Raw genomic sequence first — 17,480 nt, 5'->3', positions numbered from 1 at the left:
CGATGCCCCCCCCCCCCCCCCCCCCGGGTTGCTGTTGCTGCTGGCCGACCTTCATCTAACGCTCCGCGAGATAGTCTAGGAACGGTTGCCACCGCCTGTAGAACCCCTGCGCAGACCCTCTCAAGGCGAGCTTTATCCTCTCCAACTTGATAAACCCTGACATATCATTTATCCAGGCCTCCACGCTGGGGGGCTTCGCCTCCTTCCACATTAGCAAGATCCTTCGCCGGGCTACTAGGGACGCAAAGGCCAGAATGCCGGCCTCTTTCGCCTCCTGCACTCCCGGCTCGTCCACTACTCCAAATAGTGCTAGCCCCCAGCTTGGCTTGACCCGGACTTTCACCACCTTAGATACTGTTCCTGCCACTCCCCCCCAGAACCCCTCCAGTGCCGGGCATGACCAAAACATATGGACATGGTTCGCCGGACTTCCTGAGCACCTCCCACATCTGTCCTCCACCCCAAAGAACCTGCTCAGCCTCGCCCCCGTCATATGCGCTCTATCAGGCTAAGCCTGGCGCACGAGGAAGAGGAATTAACCCTACTTAGTGTGTCAGCCCATAGCCCCTCCTCAATCTCCTCCCCCAACTCCTCCTCCCATTTACCCTTCAGCTCCTCTACCAAAGCCTCCCCCTCTTCTTTCCTCTCCTGGTATATTGCCGACACCTTGCCCTCCCCGACCCATACGCCCGAAATCACCCTATCTTGAATCCCCTGTGCCGGGAGTAGCGGAAATTCCCTCACCTGCCACCTCACAAATGCCCTCACTTGCATGTACCTGAAAGCGTTTCCTGGGGGTAGCCCAAACTTCACCTCCAGCGCCCCTAAGCTCGCAAACGTCCCGTCAATGAACAGGTCCCCCATTCTTCTAATGGCTACCCAATGCCAGCTCTGAAATCCCCTGTCCATCCTTCCTGGGACAAACCGATGGTTGTCTCAGATCGGGGACCACACCGAGGCTCCCGTCGCCCCCCTGTGCCGTCTCCACTGCCCCCAGATCTTTAGCGTTGCCGCCACCACCGGGCTCGTGGTATACCTTGTTGGCGAGAGCGGCAGCGGTGCCGTCACCAGCGCCCCCAGGCTCGTTCCTTTGCAGGACGCCATCTCCAACCTCTTCCACGCCGCCCCCTCTCCCTCCATCACCCACTTACGGATCATTGCCACGTTGGCTGCCCAATAGTAACCACCCAAATTCGGCAACGCCAACCCTCCTCTATCTCTGCTACGCTCCAAGAACCCCCTCCTTACCTGCGGGGTCTTGCTCGCCCACACAAATCCCGTAATGCTCCTGCTTACCCTCTTAAAAAAGGCCTTAGTGATCACAATTGGGAGGCATTGGAATACAAAAAGAAATCTTGGGAGGACCACCATTTTAACTGAATGTACCCTACCCGCCAGTGAGAGTGGCAACATGGCCCACCTTTTAAAATCCTCCTCCATCTGTTCCACCAACCGCATCAAATTAAGTTTGTGCAGTGGCCCCCAGCTCCTAGCTACCTGAATCCCCAAGTATCGAAAGCTCCTTTCCGCCCTCCTCAACGGTAGGTCGTCTATCCCTCTTCCCTGGTCCGCCGGATGGATCACAAAGAGCTCACTCTTTCCCACATTGAGCTTATAGCCCGAAAAGTCTCCAAACTCCCGTAGGATCTGCATGACCTCAACCATCCCCTCCACTGGATCCATCACATACAGCAACAGGTCGTCTGCGTACAACGACACTCGATGTTCCTCTCCCCCTCGAACCACCCCCTTCCATTTCCCCAACTCCCTTAACGCCATGACCAAAGGTTCAATTGCTAATGCGAACAGCAGAGGGGACAGGGGGCACCTCTGCCTCGTCCCTCGATACAGCCGGAAATACTCCGACCTCCGCCGGTTCGTGACCACACTCGCCACCGGGGCTTTATACAGGAGCTTAACCCAACTGATAAACCCTCCCCCGAACCCAAACCTCCTCAACACTTCCCAGAGATACTCCCACTCTACCCGATCAAAGGCTTTCTCCGCGTCCATGGCTGTCACTATCTCCGCTTCTCCCTCCACCGATGGCATCATTATCACATTTAGGAGCCTTCGCACATTAGTGTTTAACTGCCTACCCTTTACGAATCCCGTCTGGTCCTCGTGAATCACCCCCGGGACACAGTCCTCAATCCTCATGGCCAACATTTTTGCCAGCAACTTAGCATCTACATTAAGGAGCGAGATCGGTCTATACGACCCACATTGCAGTGGGTCCTTATCCCGCTTCAAGATCAAAGAGATCGTCGCCTCCGACATTGTCGGGGGCAGGGCCCCCCCCCCCCCCTTGATTCATTGAGGTTTTTACCAGCAACGGGGCGAACAGGTCTACATACTTCCTGTAGAACTCCACCGGGAACCCATCCGGCCCCGAGGCCTTCCCTGCCTGCATGCTCCCCAGTCCTTTAACCAGCTCCTCCACCCCAATTGGCGCCCCCAAACCAGCCACCTCCACCCTTGGGAACCTCAACTGATCCAAAAATCGCCGCATCCCCTCTTTTCCCCCTGGGGGCTGGGACCTATACAGTTCCTCATAAAAGGCCTTAAAAGCCTCATTCACTTTCCCTGCACTCCGCACCGTAGTTCCGCTGTCATCTTTGACTCCACCTATTTCCCTCGCTGCCATCCTCTTACGAAGCTGGTGTGCCAGCATCCGGCTCGCCTTCTCCCCTTATTCATATATCGCCCCCTGTGCCTTCCTCCACTGTGTCTCTGCCTTCCCTGTGGTCAACAGGTCGGACTCCGTCTGGAGACTTTGTCTCTCCCTGAGTAGTCCCTGATCAGGAGCCTCTGACAGTTTTTCCGTCTGAATAAAGGTCCAAGCGTCTTCTGGCGTTTCAAAATAATGGTGTCGGTCCTGATAAGTGACCCACAGTCACGCAGGCTGCAGCATGCCGAACCTGACTCTTTTTTTATGCAGCACCGCCTTGGCCCGGTTGAAGCCAGCTCTCCTCTTTGCCACCTCCGCGCTCCAATCCTGGTATACTCGGATCACCGCGTTCTCCCATCTACTGCTCCGCACATTCTTGGCCCATCTCAGCACACTTTCTTTGTCCGCGAAGCGATGGAACCTTGCCACAATCGCCCTTGGCGGCTCATCAGCCTTGGGTCTCCTCGCCAGGACCCGGTGAGCCCCTTCCAGCTCCAGGGGGGTCGGAGAGGCCTCCGCACCCATCAGCGAATGGAGCATCGTACTCACGTACGCCCCGGCATCAGCTCCCTCCACTCCTTCGGGAATACCCAGAATCCGGAGGTTCTTCCTCCTCGACCTGTTCTCCAGGACCTCAATTCTCTCGGCCCACATCCTGTACACCGCCTCGTGCGCCTCCATTTTTACCGCCAGGCCCAGGATCTCGTCCTCGTTGGTATTCACTTTATCATTCACCTCACGAAGCTCCACCGCCTGGGTCTTCTGGGTCTCCTTCAGCCCCTCGATCGCCAACAGCATTGGCGCCAGCACCTCCTTTTTCAGCTCCTCCACACATCGCTTGAGGAACTCCTGCTGGTCTGGCCCCCACGCTGCTCGCTCTCTGCCCTCCACCATCTTGCCTTTTTCCCCTCGTTTTGGTCTCTGCTCCAGGGCCTCTTTCCTCGTCGTTCCACCGCTGATCTCTGCCATATATTGTGAGGGGGGACCTCACTGCACCTTCCCACACGGGATTAATTCGAAAAAAGCTCCGTTGGGGCTCCTCTGGAGAGCCAGAAAGTCCGTTGTCGCGGGAGCTGCCGAAACGTGCGCTTAGCTCCGCATCGCCGGAACCGGAAGTCTGGCTGCTTTTCTGAGGCAGCGGGAATTATAAATAGAGTCAATGGATGGGAGGCTGGTTTGCGTGATGGACTGGGCTACATTCACGCCCTTTTGTAGTTTCCTGCAGTCTTGGGCAGAGCAGGCTCCATACCAAGCTGTGATACAACCAGAAAAAATGCTTTCTATGGTGCATCTGTAGAAGTTGGTGAGGGTCGTAGCTGACATGCCAAATTTCCTTAGCCTTCCGAGAAAGTAGAGTCGTTGGTGGGCTTTCTTAACTATAGTGTCGGAATTGGAGGGACCAGGACAGGCTGTGGTGATCTCTACACCTAAAAACTTGAAGCTCTCAACCCTTTCTACTTCATTCCCATTGATGTAGACAGGGGCATGTTATCCACTACGCTTCCTGAAGTCGATGACAATCTCCTTCGTTTGTTGACATTGAGGGAGAGATTATTGCCGTCGCACCAGTTCACCAGATTCCCTATCTCATTCCAGTACTCTGTCTCGTCATTGTTTGAAATCCGACCCACTACGGTGGTGTCATCAGCAAATTTGAAAATCGAGTTGGAGGGGAATTTGGCCACACAGTCATAGGTGTATAAGGAGTAGGGGACTAAGAAATGTAGAGGATGAATAAATGTAGAGAAGAAGTAAGATACATGTCGCAAGGGAGCGATTGACAAAGACCCGGGACGGACTGCAGTATGAATGGTTCTGAAATTTTCTGCCTTTTCTGGAGAGAACATTGCTTTACACTCTCAATTTTTGACTGGGTGAAAACAGGAATTTCAGTTCCCCAGGGAATAAAAAGCAGCGATACCAAGTGAGAGAAAAGTACCAGGTACAGTCACCAAGTAAATGGAAACAGATTCATCCCATGAATACAAATTCTAAAAAAAAAAGCTATCGACCGTTTAAGAAAACGTGACCGACTCAAAAAGCTGACACTGATAAAAACAAGTGCACAGCTCTCATGTCATGTTAAGACAAGGAGTTAGATAAAAAGTGCAGTAGGACGTGAGTTTTTGAAATTCAAAACAAAAGGCTTTATTTATAATCTATCCTGCCAATTTGCCCAAACTACAATTAGTTTTACTGCAGGGTGAAAACTAAAATAAGAACACCGTGTGCAGCAGTGATTGCTTTGGAAATTACTAGCAGATCATAGAATCATAGAATTTACAGTGCAGAAGGAGACCATTCGTCCCATCAAGTCTGCACCGGCTCTTTTGAAAGAGCACCCTACACAAGACCACACCTCCACCCTATCCCCATAACCCAGTAACCCCATCCAACACTAAGGGCAATTTTGGACACTATGGGCAATTTATCATGGCCAGTCTACCTAAACCGCACAACTTTGGACTGTGGGAGGAATCCGGAGCACCCAGAGGAAAACCCACGCACACACTGGAAGAACGTGCAGACTCTGCACAGACAGTGACCCAAGCCGGGAATCGAACCTGGGACCCTGGAGCTGCGAAGCAATTGTGCTAACCACTATGCTACCGTGCTGCCCAGATGTGGGGTGCGATTCACTGGAAATATTTCTAAGTGTGGTCGCGAGTGGGAATTGCTGCGAGCTTCCCAGCGCTCGGGCCAGTAAGGCCGGCAACGCAATTCAACGTTAATTGGTCCATTTAATGAGGCCTCATGGGCTTCCCGCAGCAAAAATTGGCTCGCCCGCTGATTTGCCGGTACATCGCTCACCAGCGCCCCATGAACAAGGTCGAGCAGTACTTAAGCTGCACTTCCTCAGGCAACTCCAGACAGCTCGCAACAATGGCGACGAGGGGACCAGCCCCAAGATTTGGGGACACTGATCTGGGCAGGTTCCGAGACATGGTGGAGACAGGAGGGAAGTCCTGTTCCCCCTCGGGCCCCGGAGAGTGAGCCACAAGGTAGCTACTACTGCCTGGTATGAGGTGGCAGCAGCCATAAGTTCGAATAGTATGACCAGGAGTACTGGGCCTGCAGTGCAGGAAGAAGGTCAACGACCTACACCGGGCAACACGAGTGAGTAGACACCAACCCCCCCCCCCTCAAGACCCTTCCGCCCCCAAGGGAGCATCCACCCCAAAATTCTCCAAGTAACTCCCAGCCCTCTCAACCCCACCTTCACACCCCCTCTCCCACCACTATGAATCAGACGTGTGGCTAACGATGCTCTCTCTGTGTCTCCTCAGGAAAAGTTCTCCGACAATCGGTGGGTGAGGGCCCAGAGTCATGGAAAGGTGCCACTCGCCTCAGAGGTGAGGATCCTCCGGGCTCCACCTGTGGGTCCCGTCAAATGTGAGTAGTGATTGCCTTAATGACTGGCCCATCCATCCCACTGTCCACACGTCCATTCTCCTGCAGGTCCTCAGGCCAATGGCCCCAGTCCATCCCGGGTTGCCCCTTCTCCTGACTGAGGAGACCAGCTCGGAGGAGAGCTCTGAGGATGCAACCGTGGCCACGGCACAGCAGTCATCCCCACCCTCCACCAGTGCAGAAACACACACCTTGGTTTGTGGACTGCTGATTATACACATCAGGTGGAGGCAGGAACCCCCAGGCGAGACAGAAGTCCGAGGTCTGCTGGATCCCAGGACCCAGCTGGGTCCCAGCCTGATGCTGAGCTTGTGGAAGTGGATTATGCGGATCTGATGGAGATAATTGGGAGCGGCCGGGACATTCAGAGGGAGATGTCAGCATCGCTCCAGCAGGTCCATAACAGCTTGGAGGAGTCCCCAGAGGCTACTGGGACAGGAGATGGCACCGGCATGGCACCGACAATGAGTGGCACTGAGGCCAACACTGCTATGGTGGCGACTGCACTGGAGATCCTGGTGCACGTCGGCACCATGAGTGAAGGTGACCAAGGCGTCGCGCAGTCGGTAACGGCCATGGCTGAGGGTCTCAGCAGAATGACCGCCTCGCTGGAGGATGACACCAGGCCGACCTTGATGAGGTTCTGCTTGACATCTCTGGACCATGGGGAACCCCAGGGTTGGCAGAAGCAGATGATGTAGGGGCAGCCGGAGCTTAAACCAGCTGCCCCTTCGTCCTAAGGTGGACACCAGGGCCTATGTGCATCGATTGGGAGGAGGGGACGCTGAATGCCAGGCCGGACCCTCCCATGGAGTGGTGATGGTGGGCACCAGCTCCCCCAAGTTCCACCCCTCTGATGAGGCCACATCTCAATGTCAGCACATGGGACAGGACGGCACGGCTGTGTATGGGTTTCTGACGTGAGCACGAGCCCTCCGCCCCAGAGGACGTCCGCCAGGGGCATCAATGGCTCAGGACGAGATATGCAGCTGGCAGCCTTCACAGCAGATGTGCATCCTGGGGAAACACCTAGACATGGTGGGAGAGCTAGGAGGGCCAAGCAAATTGAGGATCATTGAGGGCACCGGGGGTGGTGAGGGAGGGGGGGGAAGGGGTTGGTAGGTAGGGGGTGGGAGAAGGGGGGGAGCTAGGGTGTGGGGGGGGGGGTGTACAGCACATTTAACTCCGTTTTGCACAACCATTATGTTGCCTCTGTCACTTCCTTCTGTAATGTGGGCTGACCTCCGGACCTTTTGCCCATCTCTCCAGGCATCTCCCCCACCTCCCCATGGTAATCACCCACCTCCAGCAGTGGGCATCCCCCCAGAGCTGTGTCCCATCCCCTGGGTGTTTGTATGTTGTGTGTGTGGTGTTTCTTCCCGCAGTGTTCAAGCACAGTGTCCAGGCATCAAAGTGGGATTGGCATGCTAGAGAATGACTCCCACATGCCACATGGCCCGCCTATCCTTGGGAATCTACTTGGCATGTGTCTAGTGCTCACTTAACCACGATTTCCAATTCCCTATTAGCAATAGCCTTCAGCCGCACAGCCAGAGGCCTGAGCAGTCGGTGGGGTTAATGTGTGGTCGGTGGGGCAGACTGGCAGGGAGAAGGGTTGGCCCTCGAATGGGTACACATGACCCAGGGATTGGCATAGTGGTGTCGCATGTAGTACCCCCCCCCCCCCCCCCCCCCCCCCCCCCCCCCCAATAGTGGCTCCATAGTGAGACACATCCAGAGTGGGAATTGGAACTTGGTAATTTGGTGCAGTAATGTAATTTGGTGCAGACCAGCTCCTCACAGACCGCATGGTTCGGTTGGAGCAGCAGTTGGATGCACTTAGGAGCATGCAGGTGGCGGAAAGCGTCATAGATAGCAGTTATATAAATGTGGTCACACCCAAGGTGCAGGCAGAGAAATGGGTGACCACCAGAAGGGGCAGGCAGTCAGTGCAGGAAACCCCTGTGGTTGTCCCCCTCTCGAACAGGTATACCCCTTTGGATATTGTCAGTGGGGGACAGCCTATCAAGGGTCAAAGCGCAGAAGAGCAATAGTCATAGGGAACTCTATAGTCAGGGGCAAAGATAGGCACTTCTGTGGATGTGAAAGAGACTCCAGTATGGTATGTTGCCTGCCATCCTGCTAGGGTCCAGGATGTCTCAGTACGGGTAGCGGGCATCCTGAAGGGGGAGGACAAACAGGCAGAGGTTGTTGTACATATTGGTACTAATGACATAGGCAGGGAGGGGCATGAGGACCTGCAGCAGGAGTTCAGGGAGCTAGGCAGAAAGTTAAAAGACAGGACATCTAGGGTTGTAATCTTGGGATTACTCCCTGTGCCACGTGCCAGTGAGGCTAGAAATAGGAAGATAGAGCAGCTAAACACGTGGCTAAACAGCTGGGGTAGGAGGGAGGATTTCTGTTAGCTGGACCACTGGGAGCTCTTCCGGGGCAGGTGTGACCTGTATAAGAAGGACAGGTTGCATCTAAACTGGAGAGGCATAAATATCCTGGCTGCGAGGTTTGCTAGTGTCACACGGGAGGGTTTAAACTAGTATGGCAGGGAGTTGGGTACCGGAGCAATAGGTCAGAAGGTGAAAGCATTGAGGGAGAACTAGGGAATAGGGCCAGTATGGCTCTGAGGAAGAGCAGACAAGGAGATGTTGCTGAAAACAGCAGGTCTGGTGGCCTGAAGTGCATATGTTTTAATGCAAGAAGTATTACGGGTAAGGCAGATGAACTTAGAGCTTGGATTAGTACTTGGAACTATGATGTTGTTGCCATTACAGAGACCTGGTTGAAGGAAGGACAGGATTGGCAGCTAAACGTTCCAGGATTTAGATGTTTCAGGTGGGATAGAGGGGGATGTAAAAGGGGTGGCGGAGTTGCGCTACTGGTCAGGGAGAATATCACAGCTGTACTACGGGAGGACACCTCAGAGGGTAGCGAGGCTCTATGGGTAGAGATCAGGAATAAGAAGGGTGCAGTCACAATGTTGGGGGTTTACTACAGGCCTCCCACAGCCAGTGGGAGATAGAGGATAGGTAGACAGATTTTGGAAACGAATAAAAACAACAGGGTTGTTGTGATCGGAGACTTCAACTTCCCCAATATTGACTGGGACTCACTTAGTCTTAGGGGCTTAGACGGGGTAGAGTTTGTAAGGAGCATCCAGGAGGGGTTCTTAAAACAATATGTAGATAGTCCAACTATGGAAGGGGCTGTACTGGACCTGGAATTGGGGAATGAGCCCGGCCAGGTGGTAGAAGTTTCAGTAGGGGAGCATTTCGGGAACAGTGACCACAATTCAGTAAGTTTTAAAGTGCTGGTGGACAAGGATAAGAGTGGTCCTAGGGTGAATGTGCTAAATTGGGGGAATGCTAATTATAACAATATTAGGCAGGAACTGAAGAACCTAGATTGGGGGCAGATGTTTGAGGGTAAATCAACATCTGACATGTGGGAGGCTTTCAAATGTCAGTTGAAAGGAATTCAGGACCGGCATGTTCCTGTGAGGAAGAAGCATAAATACGGCAAATTTCGGGAACCTTGGATAACGCGAGATATTGTTCAAAAAGAAAAAGGAGCCATTTGTCAGGGCTTGAAGGCTGGGAATAGATGAAGCCTGTGCGGAATATAAGGCAAGTATGAAGGAACTTAAGCAAGGAGTCAGGAGGGCTAGAAAGGGTGACGTAAAGTCATTGGCAAATAGGGTTAAGGAAAATCCCAAGGTTTTCTACACGTAAGAGGCTATATGGGTAGAGATCAGGAATAAGAAGGGTGCAGTCACAATGTTGGGAATGGGTTGGCCCACTGAAAGATAGGCAAGGGAATCTATGTGTGGGGCCAGAGGAAATGGGCGAGGTGCTAAATGAATACTTTGCATCAGTATTCACCAAAGAGAAGGAATTGGTGGATGTTGAGTCTGGAGAAGGGTGTGTAGATAGCCTGGGTCACATTGAGATCCAAAAAGACGAGGTGTTGGGCGTCTTAAAAAATATTATGGTAGATAAGTCCCCAGGGCCTGATGGGATCTACCTCAGAATACTGAAGGAGGCTGGAGATGAAATTGCTGAGGCCTTGACAGAAATCTTTGGATCCTCACTGTCTTCATGTGATGTCCCGGAGGACTGGAGAACAGCCAATGTTGTTCTTTCGTTTAAGAAGGGTAGCAAGGATAGTCCAGGGAACTACAGGCTGGTGAGCCTTACCAGGTGGTAGAGAAATTACTGGAGCGAATTCTTCGAGACAGGATGTACCCCCATTTGGAAGCAAATGGACGTATTAGCGAGAGGCAGCATGGTTTTGTGAAGGGGAGGTCGTGTCTCACTAACTTGATAGAGTTTTTCGAAGATGTCACAAAGATGATTGATGCAGGTAGGGCAGTGGATGTTGTCTATATGGACTTCAGTAAGGCCATTGACAAGGTGCCTCATGGTAGACTGGTACAAAAGGTGAAGTCTCACGGGATCAGGGGTGAGCTGGCAAGATGGATACAGAACTGGCTAGGTCATAGAAGGCAGCGAGTAGCAATGGAAGGGTGCTTTTCTAATTGGGGGGCTGCGACTAGTAGTGTTCTACAGGGATCAGTGCTGGGACCTTTGCTGTTTGTAGTATATATAAATGATTTGGAGGAAAATGTAACTGGTCAGATTAGTAAGTTTGCAGACGACACAAAGGTTGGTGGAATTGCGGATAGCGATGAGGACTGTCAGAGGATACAGCAGGATTTAGATCGTTTGGCGACTTCGGAGGAGAGATGGCAGATGGAGTTTAATCCGGACAAATGTGAGGTAATGCATTTTGGAAGGTCCAATGCAGGTAGGGAATATACAGTGAATGGTAGAACCCTCAAAAGTATTGACAGTCAGAGAGATCTTGGTGTACAGGTCCACAGGTCATTGAAAGGGGCATCACAGGTGGAGAAGGTAGTCAAGAAGTCATACGGCATGCTTGGCTTCATTGGCCGGGGCATTGAGAATTAGAATTGGCAAGTCATGTTGCAGCTGTATAGAACCTTAGTTAGGCCACACTTGGAGTATAGTGTTCCATTCTGGTCGCCACACTGCCAGAAGGATGTGGAGGCTTTAGAGAGGGTGCAGAAGAGATTTACCAGGATGTTGCCTGGTAGGAGGGCATTAGACACGACCTCCCCTTCACAAAACCGTGCTGCCTCTCACTAATACGTCCATTTGCTTCCAAATGGGAGTAGATCCTGTCTCGAAGAATTCTCTCCAGTAATTTCCCTACCACTGAAGTAAGGCTCACCGGCCTGTAGTTCCCGGGATTATCCTTGCTACCCTTCATAAACAGAGGAACAACATTGGCTATTCTCCAGTCCTCCAGGACATCCCCTGAAGACAGCGAGGATCCAAAGATTTCTGTCAAGGCCTCAGCAATTTCCTCTCCAGCCTCCTTCAGTATTCTGGGGTAGATCCCATCAGGCCCATATTTTTTAATATTTTTTAAGACACGCAACACCTCGTCTTTTTGGATCACAATGTGACCCAGGCTATCTACACACCCTTCTCCAGACTCAACATCTACCAATTCCTTCTCTTTGGTGAATACTGATGCAAAGTATTCATTTAGTACCTCGCCCATTTCCTCTGGCTCCACACATAGATTCCCTTGCCTATCCTTCAGTGGGCCAACCCTTTCCCTGGCTACCCTCTTGCTTTTTATGTACGTGTAAAAAGCCTTGGGATTTTCCTTAACCCTATTTGCCAATGACTTTTCGTGACCCCTTCTAGCCCTCCTGACTCCTTGCTTAAGTTCCTTCCTACTTTCCTTATATTCCACGCAGGCTTCGTCTGTTCCCAGCCTTTTAGCCCTGACAAATGCCTCCTTTTTCTTTTTGACGAGGCCTACAATATCACTCGTCATCCAAGGTTCCCGAAAATTGCCGTATTTATCTTTCTTCCTCACAGGAACATGCCGGTCCTGTATTCCTTTCAACTGCCACTTGCAAGCCTCCCACATGTCAGATGTTGATTTGCCCTCAAACATCCGCCCCCAATCTATGTTCTTCAGTTCCCGCCTAATATTGTTATAATTAGCCTTCCCCCAATTTAGCACATTCATCCTCGGACCACTCTTATCCTTGTCCACCAGTACTTTAAAACTTACTGAATTGTGGTCACTGTTACCGAAATGCTCCCCTACTGAAACATCTACCACCTGGCCGGGCTCATTCCCCAATACCAGGTCCAGTACCGCCCCTTCCCTAGTTGGACTGTCTACATATTGTTTTAAGAAGCCCTCCTTGATGCTCCTTCCAAACTCCGCCCTGTCTAAGCCCCTGGCACTAAGTGAGTCCCAGTCAATATTGGGGAAGTTGAAGTCTCCCATCACCACAACCCTGCTGTTTTTACTCTTTTCCAGAATCTGTCTACCTATCTGCTCCTCTATCTCCCGCTGGCTGTTGGGAGGCCTGTAGTATACCCCCAACATTGTGACTGCACCCTTCTTATTCCTGATCTCTACCCATATAGCCTCACTGCCCTCTGAGGTGTCCTCTCGCAGTACAGCTGTGATATTCTCCCGAACAAGTAGCGCAACTCCGCCTCCCCTTTTACATCCCCCTCTATCCCGCCTGAAACACCTAAATCCTGGAACGTTTAGCTGCCAATCCTGCCCTTCCCTCAACCAGGTCTCTGTAATGGCAACAACATCATAGTTCCAAGTACTAATCCAAGCTCTAAGTTCATCTGCCTTACCCGTAATGCTCCTTGCATTAAAACATATGCACTTCAGGCCACCAGACCCGCTGTGTTCAGCAGCTTTTCCCCGTCTGCTCTGCCTCAGAGCCACACTGTCCCTATTCCCTAGTTCTCCCTCGATGCTCTCACCTTCTGACCTATTGCTCCCGTGCCCACCCCCCTGCCATACTAGTTTAAACCCTCCCGTGTGACACTAGCAAACCTCGCGGCCAGGATATTTATGCCTCTCCGGTTTAGATGCAACCCGTCCTTCTTATACAGGTCACACCTGCCCCGGAAGAGCTCCCAGTGGTCCAGATAATGGAAACCCTCCCTCCTACACCAGCTGTTTTAGCCACGTGTTTATCTGCTCTATCTTCCTATTTCTAGCCTCACTGGCACGTGGCACAGGGAGTAATCCCGAGATTACAACCCTCGAGGTCCTGTCTTTTAACTTTCTTCCTAGCTCCCTGAACTCCTGCTGCAGGACCTCATGCCCCTTCCTGCCTATGTCATTAGTACCAATATGTACAACGACCTCTGCCTGTTTGCCCTCCCCCTTCAGGATTCCCTCTACCCGTTCGGAGACATCCTGGACCCTGGCACCAGGGAGGCAACATACCATCCTGGAGGCTCTTTCACGTCCACAGAAGCGCCTATCTGTGCCCCTGACTATAGAGTCCCCTATTACTATTACTCTTCTGCGCTTTGACCCTCCCTTCTGAACATCAGAGCCAGCCGTGGTGCCACTGCTCTGGCTCCTGCTGTTTTCCCCTGATAGGCTATCCCCCCCGACAGTATCCAAAGGGGTATATCTGTTCGAGAGGGGGACAACCACAGGGGATTCCTGCACTGACTGCCTGCCCTTTCTGGTGGTCACCCATTTCTCTGCCTGCACCTTGGGTGTGACCACATTTACATAACTGCGATCTATGACGCTTTCCGCCACCTGCATGCTCCTAAGTGCATCCAATTGCCGCTCCAACCGAACCATGCGGTCTGTGAGGAGCTCCAGTTGGGTGCACTTTCTGCAGATGAAGCCATCCGGGACGCTGGAAGCCTCCCGGACCTGCCACATCTCACAGGGATGTGCCAATAGAGGGATATCCCAGTAGAGGGATACAGACCTAGGATGTGTAGAAGATTTTAGTTTAGATGGGCAGCATGGTCGGCACAGGCTTGGAGGGCCGAAGGGCCTGTTCCTGTGCTGTACCTGTCATAATATACACCAGTATATCATGGTGCAGACACACACTGATGGACACACAGTGGGACCAATCAACACACACAACACCGCAGCCAATCACCAGTTAGAGCACACGCACTATAAAGACAGGGGGCATCAGAGTTCCCATTCATTCGAGTTGCAGCTAGCTAGGAGGACAGAGCTCACAGCCTGTAACACAGACATTCACCATGTGCTGAGTGCATCGACTGGTTCGGACAAGGCAACGGTCTTTAGTTAAAGCTAGTATCGTGTTAACCCACAGTCAGAGTATGTTAAACAGTTAATGATTCAATAAAATAGTGTTGCACTATTTCAAATGTTGGTGACCTGTGTGTTCCACGGATCCAGAACACCCAACACATCAGTACTTTTCTTTGTTCTTTGTTCCTGTGAAGCGTCCCCCAGTGGAGCTTTCCCTCCCCTCCCCCCTCTCCTCCCACCAAGCACTGGGGTGGCAAGTCCAGCACCCCAGGGCTCTTTGCCTGTGAGCAAAGATGGCTACTCACCTCCTCGGCTCCCCACAGAAGCCCTTCCACCATGTTCACGTTTTTCAAAAGGAGTACTAATCGATGCCAGCACTTGTCGGGCAGGCTGCTGAATGATGGGAATGATATGGGTGGCTCTCGTTGATTGTACGGAAATGGGGCTCAAGTGATGGTGATTTGTTTCTTGCCACGCTACGCGAGATCCCAATTTCGCCAACAGGAGCGAGCCGGTTGCTTCACAAATTGTTTGGCTCCCGGCGCGGATCTCGTTTTTGGCCTCTCCCGCTATTCCTCGACCTCATTACGTTTGAGCGAGAGTGCAACGAGGCCGGAGAATTGCACCAATGAATTTTGAAAATATGAGATTTGTCCCTTGGAGGGGAACTGGAGGGAGTAAACTAAAACAATTATTTGGTCTTTTTGGAACTTTGGAACCTTTTATAGTTCTGCACTTCAAAACAAAACACATTTATTCTGTATCTGCTACAAACATGCAAATAAAGCACAGAATTAGCAAAATTATAATGAGCTGGTTAACACTGCCATTAAAATAACAACTAAACATGCTGAACATTCACCTGCCACTATCAGCAACATTATGCTCCAGTTCATTTTGTATATTTGGCCCTGCCAAAAAAGCTTATCTTCTCGTGCTGGAACCAAAACAGATTAGAGATGCCGGTTGTACAGATTAGATGCACAAAATTGTGCTTTGCACCAACAATCATCGGAAGTTAATGTTCTGGTCCCTGCTGACTCTGACCACTGGTATATCTATTTTAGTCTATGTATGTTAGCCTTCCTATTTGCTCATGGTGGTGAACCACTGTAATAGGAGATGTAAGGTAGGACCTGCACTACAGGTTCGCCGGTAGCTCCTGCCGGCTGGCTCCGCCCACGGAGAACTGTATAAATATGCATGACCTCCAGTGCCCTGCCATTTCGCCAGCTGCAGCAGGAGGCCACGCATCTGACTGTAATAAAGCCACAGTTGTACCCTACTTTAGTCTTTGTGCAATTGATTGTGCATCACTCATAACCATTGACCGCTCATGTGTAAACTTTCTGGGTCATCACCGCAGTTTCGCTCAGTGACCAAGGGACTTTTGCCATGAATATTTAAACAAACTGTGGCTACCTGTCAAAGCGGAATACAACCAGGTATTCCAATTCACCATAAAAGCCCTTTTCACATTATCTCAGGGTTAGGTTACTGAATATGACAATCTCAGTGTAATTTTAAAAAACCAAATAAAATTCATTCTCACTCCCATTCCACTCTTTATTCGGTGATGGTTATCCTTACATAATGCCAGCTAGTGCAGTCATGCCAAGGAAATGAAATGAATGAAATGAAAATCGCTTATCGTCACAAGTAGGCTTCAATGAAGCTACTGTGAAAAGCCCCTAGTCGCCACATTCCGGCACCTGTTCGGGGAGGCTGGTACGGGAATTGAACCGTGCTGCTGGCCTGCCTTGGTCTGCTTTAAAAGCCAGCTATTTAGCCCAGTGTGCTAAACCAGCCCCTGATCTTCCTGAGTATCATCCTGACCTCAAAAAAGTGGCTGAACTATTCCGGGAAGAAAATAGGCAGTGATGTAAGATTAATCTTGGAGGTGTCTCAAAGTTACTTTTGAAGAGGATGAAAAGTTGCTTTAAAAAAAATGTTAACTTCTGGCAGGTTATTTAGTATAATTTATGAGGGCAGAGAATAATAAATTAAAACATTTACAAAAGAGTTCCCCAAAATGATCAGATGATCAGTTCATCTTGCGTGCCTCAAATTTGTTTCTGGTGGTCCCAATCTTCTCCAACCATTTGATTCATCCAGACCATTTTCTGTCTCACCTTTCATCACTGGTGTGATTCATTGATACAGACATTTTCCAATTCTGGGACTGGATTGAGTGTTCCTGAACTGGGACCCAGAGAGCTGGTTGGATAACTGTGCCGTTTTGGTGGGGGAAACCACAACAGAATTAAGTGCCTGTCCGGCAGTTAAGTGGCCTTTGCTAGGACTTCCCTGGGACTCAAACATCCCAGGGTGAAAATCCCGCACAGTGAGTGCTGTAGCCGAGTCAAAGGCCAGCAGCTGTCCAGTCAGTACAGGCAGTGCCACGGGGGCAGTGAGCCAAATATGCAAAATAAAGCTTTTTCTCTCGTACCTCTTTATGTAGCTGAGTGTCAGATTTTTGTTAACGCTCCTGTGAAATGCTTTTTACACTATGCTTGTAAGGTGTTGCAAGGCTATGAGGGGAAAACCCTGTAATAATTTCTCTTGCCCATTCTGCAGGATATAGAATGCTGTCTGAGGGAAATGCTTTCAAATGTCAATGAGGACTTTTTGGCTGTGTGGGCCAATGGGAGCATGGCTAAATCAGCAGTGTGGATAATAATGTTGTCACCTCTTCTTTTACATGGTAAGAACACTTTCTTTAAGATATTTCAGTCATGTAATCATTAGCAAAGAGACATCGGGTTCGATGTTTAACTCTGCAAGTGAATGGGTTTTGAGTGGAACCGCTTTTCTAATTGGAGGGCTGTGACCAGTGGTGTTCCACAGGGATCAGTGCTGGGACCTTTGCTGTTTGTAGTATATATAAATGATTTGGAGGAAAATGTAACTGGTCTGAGTAGTAAGTTTGCAGATGACACAAAGATTGGTGGAATTGCGGATAGCGATGAGGACTGTCAGAGGATACAGCAGGATTTAGATTGTTTGGAGACTTGGGCGGAGAGATGGCAGATGGAGTTTAATCCGGACAAATGTGAGGTAATGCATTTTGGAAGGTCTAATGCAGGTAGGGAATATACAGTGAATGGTAGAACCCTCAAGAGTATTGAAAGTCAAAGAGATCTAGGAGTACAGGTCCACAGGTCACTGAAAGGGGCAACACAGGTGGAGAAGGTAGTCAAGAAGGCATACGGCATGCTTGGCTTCATTGGCCGGGGCATTGAGTATAAGAGTTGGCAAGTCATGTTGC

At 50.8% G+C, this 17,480-nt stretch overlaps 1 protein-coding gene across 3 annotated transcripts in view; it reads left to right on the top strand.

Moving 5' to 3' along the window:
- The window catches only part of LOC140420969 (interleukin-20 receptor subunit alpha-like), a 72,481-nt gene that overhangs the window by 5,598 nt on the left and 49,403 nt on the right, over window positions 1–17,480 (top strand). For 2 of the 3 annotated variants that reach the window (XM_072505180.1, XM_072505179.1), the window contains exon 2: window positions 16,790–16,916. In XM_072505180.1, coding sequence (XP_072361281.1) covers window positions 16,790–16,916 — 127 coding nt within the window. Of the gene's footprint in view, window positions 1–5,958; window positions 6,065–16,789; window positions 16,917–17,480 lie in introns of all 3 variants that reach the window. The other variant, XM_072505181.1, reaches the window with a different exon arrangement.

Source organism: Scyliorhinus torazame, chromosome 5 (assembly GCF_047496885.1).
Source record: "Scyliorhinus torazame isolate Kashiwa2021f chromosome 5, sScyTor2.1, whole genome shotgun sequence".
In the NCBI taxonomy this organism is placed as follows: Eukaryota; Metazoa; Chordata; class Chondrichthyes; order Carcharhiniformes; family Scyliorhinidae; genus Scyliorhinus; species Scyliorhinus torazame.
The sequence above is the reverse complement of the archived record's forward strand: the minus strand, read 5'-3'. Positions and strand labels throughout refer to the sequence as shown.